General features: G+C 39.4%; 1 protein-coding gene across 1 annotated transcript in view; it reads left to right on the top strand.

Moving 5' to 3' along the window:
- Window positions 1-19749, top strand: part of ITGA2 (integrin subunit alpha 2) — a 109043-nt gene that overhangs the window by 36551 nt on the left and 52743 nt on the right. The window contains exons 3-6 of the mRNA XM_005694721.3: window positions 11043-11152; window positions 14154-14245; window positions 17711-17825; window positions 17980-18107. Coding sequence (XP_005694778.2) covers window positions 11043-11152; window positions 14154-14245; window positions 17711-17825; window positions 17980-18107 — 445 coding nt within the window. The remainder of the gene's footprint in view (window positions 1-11042; window positions 11153-14153; window positions 14246-17710; window positions 17826-17979; window positions 18108-19749) is intronic.

Genomic DNA, 19749 nt, shown 5'->3' with positions numbered 1-19749 from the left:
TTTAATGACTCGTTCCTCCCCACCTCTGTCCTCAGCCATTTCTCTTCTGTCACGGATTAGCTCCCATGCAATATTAGATTAATTTTGGTCCATTTCTTCTTCTTCCTGGCCAAGAATGCTATTCTGATCCCTTTTCCAAAATAATCATCTTTGTCTTTCATTATACAGCCTTTAGATATCAGCCAACATCATCCTTTATATCTCTTCCTAAAGATAAAATTCTCTTGCTATTAGGTTTTTCTGGCAGTGCCATTTAACATGCTTACTTTGTTTATTCATAAGGTTTGCTTTTATTTTAAATCCATGACATATATATTTCTTTTTGTTCTATTACATTTTAGTTATTTTCACCGACTTCTAACTTAGTCATATTTTTGACTCTACAAAGTCTGACTGTAATATATTCTTGTATTTTTAAGTTTAAAAAACTTACCATTAATATTTTTACGGCTATTTATTATGCTATTGTCATATACTTAAACTAACACTATTACTAGGTCTACAAAGTGGTATGTCTCCTGTCAACAATGACTTTCCCATGGCTGGCAGTAGGGCCAGGGTAGATAGGCAACCAAGTTCCTTTTAGAGCTCCATAGACCACTCCAGTGTTGATTTACCTATCTTTGTCAAACCATAGTTGCTAATTTTTTTCCACTAAGTTAAAATCATCTTTATGGCTACATTTTTTTCAATGATTTGCGTTATATTAGAAAGGGCACTTTAAATATTCCCTGCTCCAACTAACTTCTTCCTTCCCCAGCTCTGGACACAAATTTGTATGTGTATCCGCAAACGGGGTCACACATACATGCCCACCTTTTGTGACTTGCCTGTGGAATAGATCTGCTGAGCCAGAGACTCTGGAGACCTTCAATGATCTGTGAAAATCCTCCGTGCCTCACCGCCTCAGTCAGTTCAGTTCAGTTGCTCAGTCATGTCTGCAGCACACCAGGCCTCCCTGTCCATCACCTACTCCCGGAGTTTTCCCAAACTCATGTCCATTGAGTCGGTGATGCCATCCAGCCCTCTCATCTTCTGTTGTCCCCTCCTCCTCCCGCCTTCAATCTTTCCCGGCATCAGGGTATTTTCAAAAGAATCAGTTTTTCACATCTAGCCTCACTCACCACCTAGTTTTATCATTTTAAGCTTCCCTCTGTGTTAATGCCTGAAGGTCTGTTTTCAGAACAAGTTCATTCATGATGGTGCTGGGACACATACACACTCCCACACACACTCACACACACGTTCCCACCCACCCCCCCTTTCTGGTGGATACTTGTCTGAAACTTTCCATCCACTGACTCTGTCTTAAGAAGGATCTGGTAAATGCTAAGTGGCATAGGTGGGACCTATTTGTTAATTTGGTTAGGACCCAGATGATGGAACCACAGTGATAGCTCCCCTGGAAGGGTTCTAAGCCAGCTTAGTATGACAGAAAGAACTGGAGGTTTGGAGTGAAAGGACATAGGTGCACATCTAGGCTCTGTTGCCAATCAGACTCTTAGAGTTGGATTTCTTTATATGGAAACAGGAATATTTATAATATTTGACCTCACAGGATATTTATAAGGATGAAAGAAGATAATGCACGTTAAAATGTGCCTTATAAACTATAGTTTACAAATATTGTTGCTTTTCCAATTCTTTCCATTGAGAGCTATCTGCTGAAGCATCTATTTAAAAGGTACTGTCTCATGGACTTTGAGACATAAAAATGTGTGACCTTAAAAGCATTCCTTTCCTCCCCACCGGGGCACAAGCATGTGGAATTTATATCGTCACAAGGCATTAAATTGACTGTTTTGGCTTTTGATTTTAACTTCAGGAAAACTTCATGTTGGATGAGTCAGTGTAACAGAATCAGTTTTTATTGATTCATTTGCTTCCAGTGCAAAAGCTGATTTCCAGGGTTTTGTGAGATAAAACTATAATAGGCTTAAGATGTTCTAGCAATAATGGGGTCAGTGGACTCTGCGTCGGGGGACTGAAAGATCTTGAGGATGTAGCCATCCCACTATTTGAGGAAGCAGCCTGGCAGCCAGAGAAGTCTGGGGCAGCATAATGAGGCCAGGAGGCTAAAATTGCCTTGAAACATATGCTAGAGTTTAGCTAGTAAATTATAGTAGCGGTGCTTCCCAACCAAGAGCTAAAAATGAACTCTTACCTGTCTTCTTCCTTCCTAGAGATGGGAAATCGTTCCAGGTGAATTCTTCCCATGACAAACTCCTTTTATGTTCCAAGCAAGTAGCCATATGGAACTCACTGGACTCCTTGTGTTGTCAGTGGCCTGGAACTAAACAGTATTAGGAATAATATTTATAAGCTATAGGCTTTGAAATGCCTCATCTTAATGTGGGTGTTACATTTAGTAGGCTTCTACTGCCAGACAAAACAACTCTGTGGGTGGCTGATAGACATTTCCAACTGAAAATACCTCCCTCTGAACTTCTGAGCTTCCTTTGCTGGAGTCTTGCTCTACTGACCATATCCTCCTTACCTGACAATGGCCACTTGGTTACTTTTAATTCTTGCCGACAACCTTGGGGTTACCCTTTGCTTTGTTTTCATTCAAAAACTAACTTCTCAAGAAATACTGCTGGTCCTACCTTCAAAATAAATTTACAGTATATCGTTACCACCTTGTCACCACCTTCCCTCTGCCAGCCCCACAGGAGCCTGGCATCAGCTCTCGCCTGCATCGTGCCACGTGCCTTCTAAGCGCTTCACGTGCTCCGCCTTCACTCCCATGCAATCATTCTCAACAGAGGAACCTTCAAAATCCTCCTAAAAAGTGTCAGATCGTCTCAGTCCTGTGCTCAAAACCCTCCAGTGGCTTTCTCATATTTCCACTCAGAGGAAAAAACAAGTCCTTACAGTTTCATACAAGGCTCTCTGTGATCCAGGCCCATTACTAACATGACCTCATCTCCCACCACTTCCCCCTCATGCATTCTGTGCCAGCCACAGGGCTTTGCACCTGTTGTTCTCAGAGTCAGGACTTCTCTTCCACCAGAGTCTTAAGATGTTACTCCTTTCCCTCCTTCAACTCTTTACGTAAACGTCACCTCCTCAGTGACACTTTCCTGGCCCTCCTAATAAAGACTGCAACACCCTCCACCCCACACTCTTGACCCTGCCCTCCTCACTTGTCCCACAAAGTACTGATCACCGTTACCATATGTCTTACTTGCTCATTACATTTATTGTCTGTTTTTCCCCCTAGAAGGTAACTTCTGTGAGGCCATAATTTTTTTAATTTTATGTATTTATTAATGTTTATTTATTTTTAGTTGTACTGGGCATGGGCTTTCTAGCAGAGGCAAATGGGGCCACTCTTTGTTGCAGCTTCTCATTTTGATGACTTCTCTTGTCGTGAAGCACAGGCTTTAGGTGCATGGGCTTCAGCAGCTGTAGCACAAGGGCTACAGGCATTCCAGCTCTAGAATGCAGGCTCAGGAGTTGCAGCTCTCCAGCTCTAGAATGCAGGCTCAGGAGTTGTGCAGCGTGGGTATATCTGCTCCATGCATGTGGAATCTTCCCAGACCAGGGATAGAACCCAAGTCCCCTGCATTGGCAGGCAGACTCTTATCCACTGTACCACCAGAGAAGTCTGGGGCCGTAAATTTTTGACTAATTTATAGTCACTAATGTATCCCCAGTGCCTAGAATTGAGTCTGGCACATAGTTTGCCTGGCTAACTATGTACAGCTTCACAGGTTGTACACTGCACAAGGCCCAGGCACACCATTCATGTGGGAATGGAACTCCTTAGAGTTGTACAACATGTCAGTCTCCTAGGGCCTCAAGAAACATGTATTTAATCAAATAAAACATGCTTTGCCCTAGTATTTTAAGTGCACCTCTGTTGGTAATCTCTGGGAAAATATCTAGTATCAAAGAAATGTTTGGAGAGTTTAGAGACTCACAGACCAAAGGAAGATATTTATAACAGCCCCTGGATTGTGGGTTTAAAACTACCTACACCACCATAAATACTATTTACTAACTAAACAAAGTATTTTGAATTCCACTGGAGGTGGGCAAATTGGCTATGTTTTGGAACTCTATATAATCACTATTTTCCCACAAGATAATTGAACAGTAAGTGTTATTTTAAGTAGTCTTGGAAGAATTCCCAGTTTCACTGTAGGAAAAGAGAAGTTTATATCTTGGGATTTTGTTCTGTTTTGAGAATCAGCACACACAACTGTTCATGCAGCTCTTTGCCTGGTTGTGATTAAATTAAATCTGTTACTTCAGAGAGGCTTCGCCACACTTAGTTTACCTGCTGAGGTGCCTTGTCCCCCACCTTTATAACATTCTCTCCTTACATGTTTCTTCCTGCTATAGCTGATTACATAAACTTTTGTAGATAAATATACCTGCCTCCCTCATCTTCCTGTCTGATTAATTTGAGAATGTCACAGTTCCCTCGGAGTAGCCACGGGTGATGTCATACCCTCTCCTTTTGAGGGAGAGTTGTCAGGAATGAGGATTTCACTGGATGCAAGACAGGAGGAGAAGCTGCTGGAAACACTGCCAAAAAAGGAGGTGGGCAGTGGATTTTCAAACCTTCCCTGTAATCGCTAGTATGACCTATGACTACCTATTTACTAATGTGGTTCTTAGTAGTTAAAGAATGAGTCATACACAGTGAGAACACCATTGCTGTTCTTCAACAGACATGATGGTCTGGTTGCCACTGTCCTCTACTGTTTTGTGGTAAGAGTTTAATATGGGGTGGTGCCGCCAGAGATTTCTATGTATTCTGTGTGAGACCCTCAAGCCCTGTCATGAATTTCTCATTAAATGGCATATAGCTGCACAGAGGCTTCATTTCTTCTTGTCTGATGAATGGGAGCAGGGGCAGGGACCCTAATTCTCACGGTGGTGGTAGAGATGTCATAACGCCCCAGCACCATGAGGTTATCCAACCCTGAATTCTGGGGTGAGGTGGAAGGGAGGCCGAGACAGTGTCCAGGGAAGACTTACTAGGAAACAGCAGGTGGCCTTTTGAGCTTTCTCACTGAGAAAACGCGTAGCTAGTGATGCAGCTCTACGGCTGGAGGCCCAGAAGAACAAAATGATTAAATTTTAGCTGAGAAGCACTCAACTTACATTTCTCGGTGTGTTTCTCTGGAATAAGCTAAGGATAGATAGGAAAGGTGTACAACAGAAGCTGCCTGAATGACCATACTTGGTACTATCTGAACACATGCTGTTCTTAACCGACTGTACACAGCACATCCAGGGCCTACAACCCACTTCTCAGTAGGTGTGGGTCTGACCCTCAGGTTCCAGTTTTTACTCTTTTATGATTCTGGAAGCCAACTCATCTGTTCAGACAGTTTTCCCAACCTGGGCCCTTTGCCAGGCCTTCTTGCCACTATTTAGGAAAGAGAATAAATAGCCTAAGGGTTAAGAGCTTGTATGTCAGAATCAGTTATGCTTGGCTTTCATGACCCATGTGAATATTAGTAAGTTGCTCATCTCTCTCAGTGATTCCATCTATAAAATGGAGATAAAATAATCTCAGACCCATTTGGCAAAGGAACTTAATAATGTTCAGAAAGCCTCCTATACAGCATCAGTTGTTGTAAGATTTGCTGTCATTAATATAAATTCCCACAGTTTGAAGGGGCAAAGCCACACTTTTTGTTACAGATTCTTGCTATAAGGTGCTATGTTGTTCCCTACAGACTCCACAGTCAGCCTTTGTTTAAAAACTAAAGACGTGCGTCTGACACATGGTAGCTACGTGGAGACTGAATCAGGAACAATTGACCGAGGAGTACCCATATAATGCTTTCTTCTCAACTCGGTGGAGTTTTTTCACCTCTTATTTTGCTTGTTTTATGTTTAATTCAGACAAAAAGAAATAAAAATTTTCTATTCAACTTTTCCTTAACAAGAGAATTCTCGTGTGTGTGTGTGTGTGTGTGTGTGTGTGTGTGTGTGAAATTCACTCAGTTGTGTCCGACTCTTAGTGACCCCATGGACTATAGAGTCCAAGAATACTGGAGTGGGTAGCCTTTCCCTTCTCCAGGGGATCTTCCCAACCCAGGGATCAAACCCAGGTCTCCCACATTGCAGGTGGATTCTTTGCCAGCTGAGCCACAAGGGAAGCGCCAGGTAATAATGTAGAATCGACACAACATTGCAAATCAGCTAAACTCTAATAGAAATTTCAAAAAATAATGTTGACTCAATCCTCCATTTGTTTCTTCGCTCGTTTTTTTCATTCATTCCTTTGACACCTAGTCACTCAGTGCTATAGGCAGGATTCCTAGTCCCCGTGGACTTTTCCTCCATGGGGGGCAGGGGTGGGGACGGGCGGTATTAGTCAGGGGGCAGGCCCTTACAGGGTAATGTGATGAAAAGCTCAGAGGCTAAGAAATTACTTAGGAAATCTACCTTGCTCAAATGTAGAAGAACCAGGTGACTTCTTGGAGGAAGTGGTTGTCTAATGGGAGACCTAAGTAATGAGCAGAATTTTTCCAGGCAAGGAACAGCACATGTTAAAGTTTAGAAGCAAGAAGAACTCAGCTTCTCCACCACATCAGAGTCTAATGACTAAAATACAGAATTTCAGGGAAGTAGAAGAAAACAGGCCTGGAAAATAAAGCAAAGGCCAAATTATCTCTTTCTTTCTTTTTTTAATTAAAAAAAATTTTTTTATTATAGTTGATTTATAATGTTGTTAGTTTCAAGTGTACAGCAAATTGATTCCATTTTATATGTATATATATCCTTTTTCATTTTTCAGTCTCTTTCTTAAATTTTAAAATGTATCCTGCACACAAAGATTAGAGGTAATTCTGTATAGTCCCACTATGGAATGAAGACCACAGACTTGTACAAATGGAGAAAATCAAGCTGCTGGAAGATAGTTTTTACAATACAGAATTCTCATAAGTTTCCTAATTTTCTCTGAGTTGTCATGAACTTGAAGAACATCAGATATGCTCAAACATGCACTTCAAATCCTGCTCCTTGTTTCTCTTCCTTCACTAAGCCAAATATTGGGACTTATAGCCAACATATCAATTTCTATCTTTTTCAGAAATCTTAACCTATATGTCTGGTGCTATTGCATTCCTCTTTATAGGCAATATTTTAATGTGTTACTTTTTAATTGAGGTATAGTTGAGGTACAATATTACATTAACAAATGTAAAAGTTTCAGGTGTACAACATAGTGGTTCACAATTTTTAAAGGTTATATTCCATTTAGAGTTATTATAAAGTATTGACTTTATTTCCTATATGGTGCTAGGTATCCTTACAGCTTGTTTGTTTTATACATAATAGTGCCTCCTCCTCCCCCTCCCCACTGGTTGCCACTAGTTTCTTCTCTATATCCATGAATCTGTTTCTTTTGTGTTATAGTCACTAGTTTGTTTTATTTTTTTAGAGTCCACATATAAGTGATATCACACAGTATTTGTCTTTCTCTATTTGACATATTTCCCTTGGCATAATACCTTCAAGTCCATTTATGTTGTTTCAAATGGCAAAATGTCATTTTTTCTCTTTTTTTGGCAAAAAAACTGTATTTGTGACTAAAATAAAAATTACAGATGCATGTTTATAAAACCTTGTTATAATGTTACCATTAGAAATTATTAGCTGAAAATTAATCAAAAATTCAGATTGAAAACAGTTTACATTTTAAAATAGCTCATGTGGAATTCTACTTAAGTAGCATCTATTTCCTGGAGAAGGCAATGGCACCCCACTCCAGTAGTCTTGCCTGGAAAATCCCATGGATGGAGGAGCCTGGTGGGCTGCAGTCCATGGGGTCGCTAAGAGTCAGACATGACTGAGCGACTTCACTTTCACTTTTCACTTTCATGCATTGGAGGAGGAAATGGCAACCCACTCCAGTGTTCTTGCCTGGAGAATCCCAGGGATGGGGAAGCCTGGTGGGCTGTAGTCCATGGGGTCGCACAGAGTCGGACACGACTGAAGTGACTTAGCAGCAGCAGCAGCAGCAGCATCTATCTCCAACCACTACCTCTGGATTTTCTTTCCCCTAAGGGCAACGAAGTGGTGATTGAGGACATTTAGCAACATTCTTATGTGCTTTACTCCAAATTCAAGGTTTAAGTTGAACTTGTGATGTGAGCTGCATTATCCTATAGCGGACCAACTATATTCTGTAGTTAAAAATTAATTCAATCAAATAGACTGCATGCTAAATTTTTAAAATAAAGTTTGATAATAAAAATGGCATCCTTTGTATGATTAAGTAGTATTCCACTGTAGGTGTATGTGAAAGTCAAAGTTGCTCAGTCATGTCCAACTCTTTGTGACTGTCTGCAGCCCTCCAGGCTCCTCTGTCCACTGAATTCTCCAGAGAATACTGGAGTAGGTTGCCATTCCCTTCTCTGGAGATCTTCTGGACCCAGGGATCAAACCAACTCTCTTGCACTGCAGGCAGACTCTTTACCTACATATATGTGTATGTATGTATGTGCGTGTATATATATATGCCACATTTCTTTATCCATTCATCTATTGATGGGCACTTAGGTTGCTTTTATATCTTGACAATTGTAAATAATGTTGCTATGAACATTGACGTGCACATATCTTTTCAAATGAGCATTTTCATTTTTTTTTTTCCAGATATACACCCAGGAGTAGGATCGCTGGGTCATAAGATAGTTCAGTTTTTCATTTTTGTGCAACCTCCACAGTTTTCCACAGTGACTGCACCAATTTACATTCCCACCAACAGTGTCGTAGCGTTCCCTTTTTTTCTGTATCCTCACTAACATTCCTTATTTGTGGTCTTTTTGATGATAGCTATTCTGACAGGTATGAAGTGATATTTCATTGTGGTTTTAATTTTCATTTCTGTGGTAATTAATGATCTTAAGGATCTTTTTGTGTGCCTGTTGGCCATCTGTATGTCTTCTTTGGAAAATGTATATTCAGGTTTTCTGCCCTTTTTTTAGTTTTTTTTTTTTCCCCTTGATATTGAGTTGTAGGAGCTGTTTCTATATTTTGTACATTAATCCCTTATCGGTCTTAGCATTTGCAAATATTTTCTCCTATTCATTAGGTGGTCTTTTTGTCTTGTAGATGGTTTCTATAGACAATACTTTAACAGATAAATTAGGTAAAGTATCTACTCATAAGAAGACAAAAACTTGCAACTCTAACCGTAATCAAAGTTAACTGGTTTAAAGTCTTCTAGAATCCTCTACAAAATACTTGCTTGAGAATATTTGTATAAGATAAGGGGAGAAGATTATTACTGAATCATTAACTCTTTCAAAATAATTTGTATTTCGCTCTTTCCATGATTATTTATGCTGCTCCCTCTGATAAGAATGCCAGCTACCAGCTTCATCCTTCCATGTCCATGTCAGCTTCCTTTGACCATTTAAATTTTTTTCAAGAAGAGCAATTTATTGATATCTTTCCATTCATTATGATTATTATTTTTTATTTGTTATTTTTTAAAACAGTTTTACTACATTTAGTAGACATAAACGTGCCTTAGACTTCTCTTAATTCACTATAGCACTTAATTGAGCACATTGTGTTTAATCAGTAATGACAAAATATTTAGACAGAAGTATCATGAAAGAATTTCAGTTTCATAAATCAATAATCTAATCTTTCCCAACTTTGACAAGGAAAAAACATTGAGTCAAATATGCTTCCTTAGTTACTGGTTGCTGCTGAGTAGTTAACCTACAGGAGTTTCTAAAGATCAGACTGTTAAATGGATTCTTTCTGTCCATTCTTGGCCTGAAATGTCCAGTTATTCTACAAGGAAATGCTTAGTATCTTTTTGGAAAGCTCTGTAGGACGTGAAACTATCCAAAAGGAAAATGTTAGCACATATCTCTGACCTCTGCTTCTGTATTCCAGCTCTAAACACAATGCATATAAGGAGAGACCAACAGTATACTTGCTCTGTATTTTTGCTGAGCATTCCCTTATATAGACAGTAAAACATAAAGCCACTTAGATAACTTATGCTCCCTAAATAACATATGAAAGTGCTTAGGGCATGGAAGACACTCAACAAATGTTAGTTCTTGCTTTAGGTTTTAATATTATTTCATTCTTTAGAGCTATACTGAGCAATATGGTAGCCACGACTATTCATACTTCTCTCCCTCCCCAAAATAAACCATTCAGTATAGAAACATCAGCACTAGGGATAATTTGGGGGGTGCTGAGGAACACTCTGTGTTTCTGATCACGTGAAAATGATCTTGTTCTACTAATGTACTTGTTCCAGTACTCTTGCCTGGAAAACCCCATGGATGGAGGAGCCTGGAAGGCTGCAGTCCGTGGGGTCGCTGAGGGTCGGACACGACTGAGCGACTTCACCTTCACTTTTCACTTTCATGCATTGGAGAAGGAAATGGCAACCCACTCCAGTGTTCTTGCCTGGAGAATCCCAGGGACGGGGAAGCCTGGTGGGCTGCCGTCTATGGGGTCACACAGAATCGGACGCGACTGAAGCGACTTAGCAGCAGCAGCAGCAGCCACCTGTGGCTACTGAGTACTTGATATGTTACTTGATTGTGCTTAAAATATAAAATACACATTGAATTTCAAGCACTTTGTATGGAAAAAGAATGTTAAATAGCTCAGTAATTTTAATATTGATAGCAAGTTAGTATGGATATACTGAGTTAAATAAAATATATTATTTAAATAAGTTAATTTCATCTGTTGCTTTTTTTTTGGTTTTCTTGATGCAGCCACTAGAAAACTTAAAATTACATATGTGCCTCACATTTGTGACTTGCATTATATTTCCATTGGACAGAAATGCTTTAGAGAGACCTCCCAGGTATTGTGGCAAGACAGCGGCACTGCAGATGTTCATCAATTTCTTCATCAGCTAAGAAGAAAAGAAAAAGAACAAGTTATAGCTGAGCAAATAGAAACTGTTTACTTATTAAACTGAAATTTAATGTGGATTTTTTACTGTTTTGTGGTCAGCTTTACCTTTAAGAAACTATAGCTAACATTTAATGTCTAATGGAAAATAAAATCCCTATTTCTAGGTTACTGGTTGGTTCACCATGGAGTGGCTTTCCTAAGAACCGAATGGGAGATGTATATAAATGTCCTGTTGATCTATCCACCACTACATGTGAAAAATTGAATTTGCAAAGTAAGTTATAATTAGCAATGTGGTTTTTTTTAATACATATCAAAATCTTGTTATATACTCAGTTGAAAAAAGACAACAAAACCAGTCAGAGTTTTGCCTTTAAGAAATATATGCAGCTTTTGTTGCCTTTATCTCTGTAGTCACATGGGGTCCAACTGTATCCAAATTTCCAACACAGTTTGATGTCCTAATTAAGTAAGATGTGTGGGAAACATGCTGCCTCCTGGACCATCTGGCCCAGTCTGTGGACCAGTTTCCACCAACATTTAGGATGATTTTGATGATTGCTAACAGAAATCTGAGACTATTCATACTTCTCTCCCTCCCCAAAATAAACCATTCAGTATAGAAACATCAGCACTAGGGATAATTTGGGGGGTGCTGAGGAACACTCTGTGTTTCTGATCACGTGAAAATGATCTTGTTCTACTAAAAAAAAAAATCACTATTTGGAATTATTTGTAATTGTTGGAATTGCTGGGTTTTAATTATCCACAAAAGCAGACCTCTATTTCCAGAAGTTAAGTAGTGAAGGAGAATTGGCAAAATAGTTTGATAAGATAGCAAGCAGGTTTAAGAAACAATTTTTCTAATAAAAAGGAGATGATCCTGTAAGTAGAAACATCTACTTCTGCTTTACTCACCACACCAAAGCCTTTGTGTGGATCACAACAAACTGTGGAAAATTCTTCAAGAGACAAGAATACCAGACCACCTTCCCTACCTCCTGAGAAATCTGTATGCAGGTCAAGAAGCAACAGTTAGAATTGGACATGGAACAACAGACTGGCTCCAAATCGGGAAAGGAGTAAATCAAGGCTGTATATTGTCACCCTGCTTATTGAACTTATATGCAGAGTATATTATGCAAAATACCAGGCTGGATGAAGCACAAGCTGGAATCAAGATTGCTGGGAGAAATATCAATAACCTCAGATAGGCAGATGACACCACCCTTATGGCAAAAAGTGAAGAGGAACTAAAGAGCCTCTTGACTGAAAATGAAAGAGAGTGAAAAAGTTGGCTTAAAACTCAATATTCAGAAAACTAAGATCATGGCATCCAGTTCCATCTCTTCATGGCAAATAGATGGGGAAACAATGGAAACAGTGACAGACTTTGTTTTTTGAGTGCCAAAATCACTGCAGATGACAACTGCGGCCATGAAATTAAAAGATGCTTGCTCATTGGAAGAAAAGCTATGGCCAACTTAGCATATTAAAAAACAGAGACATTCCTTTGCCAGCAAATAGCCATCTAGTCAGAGCTATGGTTTTTCCAGTGGTCATGTACGGATGTGAGAGCTGCACTATAAAGAAAGCTGAGCGCCACAGAATTGATGCTTTTGAACTGTGGTGTTGGAAAAGACTCTTGAGAGTCCCTTGGACTGCAAGGAGATAAAAACAGTCAATCCTAAAGGAAATTAGTCCTGAATATTCATTGGAAGGATTGATGCTTAAGCTGAAACTGCAATATTTGGCCACCTGATGTGAAGAACTGACTCACTGGAAAAGACCCTGATGCTGAGAAAGATTGAAGGCAGGAGGAGAAGGGGACAGCAGAGGATGAGATGGTTAGATGGCATCACCGACACTATGGACATGAGTTCGAGCAAGCTTCAGGAGTTGGTGATGGACAGGAAAGCCTGGGGGGCTGCAGTCCATGGGGTCACAAAGAATTGGACACGACTGAGCAACTGAACTGACTGATCATATTTATAAGGAGAGAGGAAGGAGGCAATAAAAGGGAGTGACGACCAATCAAGAATGAAGTTAACTGGATGAAATTAATGTCTCTGGTACCTGGGAAAATGAGTCTTACGAAGAATGCTCCCGTCTCTGAAACACAGAGGAAAGAGACAAATCAGAATTCTAAAAGGACTGTTAGGTAAAGATGAATGAAGTTGAGATTACCCTTTGAGTGTGATTATCTTGTTTGCACTAGAGAGTGATGGAATCTGGGTTGAATTTAGAGGCTTGAGAAGAAGGGTGAAGTTTTAAAATGGGCATCCTGGGAAATAGGGGATAAACTGTATAATAAAACTTTTGAGCTCTCATCCCTAAATATATATATTTATTTATTTTTAGAAATTTTATGCATATGTATATAAATGAGCAGATAATTAGGATTAGGGCTTCCCAGGTGGTACACTGGTAAAGAATGTTTGATCCCTGAGTGGGGAAGATTCCCTGGAATGAGAAATGGCAACCCGCTCCAGTATTCTTGCCTGGAATTTCACCGTCAGAGTAGCCTGGCAGGCTACTATCCATGGCGTCACAAAGAGTCGGACATAACTAAATGACTGAGGAACACAGTTTAGGATAAATGATGTATATATACATTTACAGAAATAGTATAATTTTATTATATGTATACGTGTGTGTGTCTATATATGTGTGTATATATATGTGCACACATACCCTGGCAGAGATTAGAGGATAATGAAAAACTAATATGTGAGGTATACAGGTATGTGTACATGTATGTTTATATATACACACACATATGTACCTTGGCAGAGATTAGAGGATAGTGAAAAACATGATATTATTGAAAAGAATTTCAGTGTTCAGTAGGTCAAGAATGGATACAGCAGATGATTGCCTGAGCTGAATGGGAGAGAGAAGGGTGGAGAGATTTATCTCTTATTCTACATGTTAGTGTCATGATGGCCTTCTAAAGTTCACTTACTGTCGCTTTGGGCCAGATTCTACCATGTGGCATTCTTTGATAACACTTTAAGAATGTTTTTTTCTGATCCAGAATAAAGCATTAGGTGGAGTCATCATGACCTTTGCAAACCCCACCCCCGAGGATCATATTCTGTAGCCTCACTCATGTAAGTAGGCAGCCAGATCAAGGAAACATCTCGTTTCCATACACTTGATTACACATTATGAGCACTAAACTCAATGCTACATATAAACCTGAGTGTACATTGAAAAAAAAAGTCTTTAAATGATAATTTAACCACTTTTAAAAATCTTTTCCCCTTTGAAAGCTTCCACGAGCATTTCCAATGTTACTGAGATGAAAACCAACATGAGCCTTGGCTTGACAGTGACAAGGAACTTGGGAACAGGAGGATTTCTTGTGAGTGTTTACTTTTCAAATTCTCATTCCTCTCAAGTATGAAGTCAGTGTCTTCTGACCATCCCTCCTAGCAAACCAAATCTTGAGGTTTAAACATTCGAACTTGAATTTTGGATAAGTTATGCTAGAGGAGAGCCAACGTGAAAGAACAATGTGTTGATATGTAAGCATCTTAAGATATTTAGCAAAAATGTTGCCACAGAATGTTTTGGGGGAAGGAGGCAGAAGGAACAACGATTCTTTGCCCTTGAGAAATGTGTTTTGTATTTGTTGATAACAACAGAATTCTAGCTCTCATTTCCCTTTCCTGTAGAAACATTCTGGATAGATACAGCTAGTTCAGAAAGTAGGTTTCAAAGCTACAAAGTCCTTTTGTTTTTAATAATTTCTGATCATCATTGACTACTCTGATATTATTTAAAGCAATGATCTGGACTCATTTCATATTAGCATTTACTCTCATTTAGTTTCTAGAATACTGTGTAAAGACCACCACAAATCAGAGTAAAAGAGAATGCTGTATTTAACAAGTGGTCTGGGGACAATTAATTGGTGAATATCTTGCATATCCAAATATACTTCCAAGTGAACTAAAGAGTTCATCTGAAAAACTAGAAGAAAACGGAAGTTTTCTAAGAGAATTTCTGACCTTGGAACTAACAGAAAAAAATAATATAAAAAATTGTTAAAAGACACGATTATGTTAAAAAAAAAGAAAAAGAAAATCATCACACACCCAAAGATAAAAGAAAGACAAAAAGAGTTTAAAAGCAAACAAAAACCCAACCTCATTTGATATTTCTACCAGCCCATGTAGGTGTAGCCTAGTTGTATATCTCTGTTAAAATCATCTTAGAAAGCTTAATTATGACATGTTGCATTGACATGCTAACTTAAAAGCCTGTGTATACAGATTTCTCTAAAAATGTGATCAATATTGAAAAATATGATTCTGTTTTTACTGAGAGATATTAGATTTTGGTACCACCTAGTGAATTAGGTGTTGCTTACAATATATGTTAGATCAATGCGTACATGAGTATTTCAATGAATCTTCCTAGTTTATAATCTTCTGAAGTCTTTATCATAGGGTTGTTTTGTCTTTCTTGTTTCCTTTTTTAAAGTTGAATAAATTTAAAAAGAAAATATATTGAGGTATAGGGATTACAGAATATGCTTCAGAGTTTTTAATCTGTAACTTCAGATTTTTAATCTGTAACTTTATCAATTTTTACATATGTGTAAAACCTTTTATAAACCTTGTATATATAAAATGTTGAAGAGAATTTGAGGTTAATTTAATAGTCAATGTAGCAAGTAGAAGGAAAGAAGTAAAGAGGAAAAAAAGAAAGGAAAAGGAAAAAAGCTAAGGTTTCCTTTCCATACCTAAAAGGTCAAAATCTTAAGATACTCTTAAGAATACTGTGGAAAAGACTGACAATCATCACATTTTTTGAACCTTCTTAAGTTCTGGGCTTAAAGTTGGAATGCTGTTCTGGCATTAACAATTGGCATATTCTAATTTCAACTCCTTAATGTTGTTTTCCATTGCTTTTACAACCAGAAAATATTTTTGAATACTTCATGAGTTAGTTTTTCAGGGTGATTAAGCTAAACCAATTTGGGGGTACGGATGTAGGAAATCAGTAATTGGTATCTCATTTGGTAAACATACCCAAGGCATCAATTGTGATTCTCCCCTAATTGGCAAAATGAACCAGTTTTACAAGGGAAAAACTATGCCTTGCTCATTGAGCATGAAATATGACCACAGCTGCTTCTCCTTTGAGCTACCAACAATTAAACTGGGTCAAATAAGTTCCCTTTCATTCTTCCAATCACTTTTTGCAAGTCCACACTTTTCAGTTAAGTTTTAATAGTTGTTCCACAGCTTTACATAAGGTTAAACTTTGTAGATTTTTTTAAGATCATGACTAGACTTGTCTTCCCTATTTTTTCTCCTTCCACATCTAATGATTTGTATTTAACCTAATATTTCCTGCCTGCAATGCAGGAGACCTGGGTTTGATCCCTTGGTTGGGAAGATCCCCTGGAGAAGGGCATGGCAACCCACTCCCATGTTCTTGCCTGGAGAATTCCATGGACAGAGGAGCCTGATGGGTTACAGTCCAAAGAGTCAGACATGACTGAGCAACTAACACACAGACACTTGATATTCCCCATGTGATTTAATCAGGAGTTCTTGCTGTTCAAGGGCTACTGAAAGGGAGAGCTTTGGGACTGGGTTAATGGTGATATTAATAACTGGAGTATGGTGTGCACAAGAAGACAAGCGCTAGCTTGGATGACTGAAGGTTCTAGGGAGTGGACATAGGCAGCTCTGAAGTCCTCAAAGAAATGCTTTGATAACTGCAGAGTTAGAAACTGCCAGTTCATGAGCCTACTAGTTCCTTTGTATTTGTTTAGCATGTAGAGTGTTTCAAGGGTTTTTTTTTTTTTAATTATAAATTTTCATACAAAGTTTTTGCTTTGATTCTCCTTGAGAACTTGAGAGGTTCAGCCACACAGGGCCTGTTTCACAGCAGCCAGTGGGCAGGAGCCACAGTGGTCTGCCCTGCACAGCAGGTGTGGGCTCTTCACTCACAGTGGTATCTACACCTGGCCCAAGCTCTCTGCCAAGCTGCCTGCCTGGCCTATGGGGACACAGGGTTTATGATTTGTCCTGAATAGTGAAAATGGAAGGGACAGGAGGAGACATATGTTCAAGGAATAATAATGCTAATGAGGCTGGCTAACAATGACATTTCACTTGCTTTTACCCAGTACTGTTCTAAGTGTTTCATAGACATAGACTCATTTTATAGATGAGTCAGGTGAGACCCAGGTAACTGAGAGACGAAAAATGATCTTGGCCCCTTTTTTTCTCCTGGTTGTTCTCTGAAAGGATGGTACCCCTTTTCTCTGATTTGGTGGGTCACCTGATGGGCTCGGAGAAGGCAATGGCACCCCACTCCAGTACTCTTGCCTGGAAAATCCCATGGATGGAGAAGGCTGATAGACTGCGGTCCATGGGGTCGCGAAGAGTCGGACATGACTGAGCAACTTCACTTTCACTTTTCACTTTCATACACTGGAGAAGGAAACAGCAACCCACTCCAGTGTTCTTGCCTGGAGAATCCCAGGGACGGGGGAGCCTGGTGGGCTGCCATCTATGGGGTCGCACAGAGTCGGACACAACTGAAGCAACTTAGCAGCAGCAGCAACTGACAGTCCCAGTGTCCCTGTCCCTGAGACGCCTGCCACTGGGCACAGCGCGTCTGCCACCCTCTCCTTCCCCTCTGTGGGCTCCAGTGCACTTTCTCTCAAAGGCGTTGTTGACTTGTTAGTTTCAAGAGTTGATGATTCCTAGTGTCTTAGAAGGGAAATGATTCCTAAGCTTCACAAATGGCAAGGTGGAAGGTTAACATTTTCTCTGTGTTTTGTCATTGTTCTCATTTTTTTAAGACCTGTGGTCCCCTCTGGGCACAGCAGTGCGGAAGTCAGTATTACACAACCGGGGTTTGCTCTGATGTCAGTTCCGATTTTCAGTTGCGGACCAGCTTTGCGCCTGCAGTTCAGAGTAAGTTATGAATGTGCCAAGCAATGCTTTACTTTAAAAGACAGGAAAAATTGTATCAGCAAGTGCCATTCTCTTTCACTCTGTCTCATTTTCATGTGGATGTGACTTTTGTCTTACCTATGGAAATATGTTTCTTTTGTCATTTCCTATGTAGCCTGCCCTTCCTTCATAGATGTTGTGGTTGTATGTGATGAATCAAACAGTATTTATCCCTGGGATGCAGTAAAGAACTTTTTGGAAAAATTTGTACAAGGCCTAGATATAGGCCCCACAAAGACACAGGTATGGACATTCTTTATATAGACCCTAACCCACAGCTTTCTTTCTGAGAAAATATTACTAGAGGTGAAGTCTTCATCTTTGCATTTGTCCAATCCCCATATTAAAGGCATTTAATGGTAATCTTGAAAGTTAATTGAAATTTGTGCTACGTTGAGTTATTCTATCGTAACTTTGCCTAATGCTAGTCTTTTAAGCATGGGTTCCTATTTCTGACACAGGCATTGGATATGTGATATAGCATCTTAATTATGTTTCATTGCTAAGTTTTTCTTCCATTAATTCATGCACTAATCAATACATTTTAAAATCCATTATGTATTTTTTTTACACACACTTGGACTAATAATGATAACTTTCTCTTTTTACTGGTGAAAAAATTATTTTTGAATTCTAGGATTTTTGTAAATAAGTTCATAGCATATTTCTGCCATAGCTCAGTTGGCAAAGAATCTGCCTGCAACGCAGGAGACCCCCATTCAATTTCTGGGATGGGAAGTTCCTCTGGAGAAGGGAAAGGCTACCCACTCCAATATTCTTGAGCTTCCCTTGTGGTTCAGCTGGTAAAGAGTCTGCCTGCAATGTGGGAGATCTGGGTTCAGTCCCCGGGTTGGGAAGCTCCACTGGAGAAAGGAAAGGCTACCCACTCCAGTATTCTGGCCTAGAGAATTCCATGGACTCTGTAGTCCATGGGGTTGCAAAGAGTTGGACATGACTGAGTGACTTTTACTCCAATATCATAGTCTAGGCTAAACTTCCATTTTTTACAGAAGTCCTTTCAATAGTTTTGTGTAACTTTATGTTTTAAAGAGTCTTTGGTTTCCTTTCTTCCTGTGGTAGGCAACCAAAATTAAGGTGCAGAAAGGTCCTGCTTTTATAACACTGAATAGCATTTTTAAAGTTTTGGGTTTTTTCTTTCTTTCTTGTTGCCTCTGCCATTTTCTAGGTCATCCTGGCTGTAGGAAAGCATTGAACCGATATCAACAGGAACCAGTTCACAGAGTTATCAGTTCCTGTTGCATCTGATGCTCCAAGGCCCAACAGATATTGGAACACTTTACCCTAAATGCTTTGCAGTTCTCTGTATTGAAATTTGCCTTTCTGCATCTCTATACAGTATTTTAAAATACCATTGCATGTTTTCCCCATTAACATTGCTTTTCAATACCAAGAGGATATTAATATCCGTCAAAACTTTGAAGGTTTCACTGTGGGGTGTCACTGAAAATTCTGTTAAATAAGACTAAGTTTTGTACTGGTTTCTAGAGAACATCACTGTTAAAGCCCCTCATAAGAGAAGTTTTCATCTGTATCTGTTTATTTTCTGTCTCTAAATGAATTGCCCCTGTAATGTGACTTACTGTGTTCAATAGTTTCCATGTGGAATTCCTGACCTTCCTCTTCTGTCTTGCAACCCCAGTGCCTCTCCTTCGTCTCTAAAGGTGGTTTTACTCAGCATCTTCTTCCAACCTAAATGTGACCTTTCTGTAAGCCCTAATCTAGCGCACCTTCCCTTCCACCTCCCTCCCTCACACACAGTTGTGGGCTGTGTCAGGGGGTCACCACTCTCTTCCTCTCAGCTTAGATTGTGAGATTCTTAGAGTTATTTTTGGTCCTTTCCTCTCTTTCAAGTCTTACATCTTAC

Source organism: Capra hircus, chromosome 20 (genome assembly GCF_001704415.2).
Source record: "Capra hircus breed San Clemente chromosome 20, ASM170441v1, whole genome shotgun sequence".
NCBI lineage: Eukaryota > Metazoa > Chordata > Mammalia > Artiodactyla > Bovidae > Capra > Capra hircus.
This window is presented reverse-complemented; position numbering and strand designations above follow the sequence as displayed.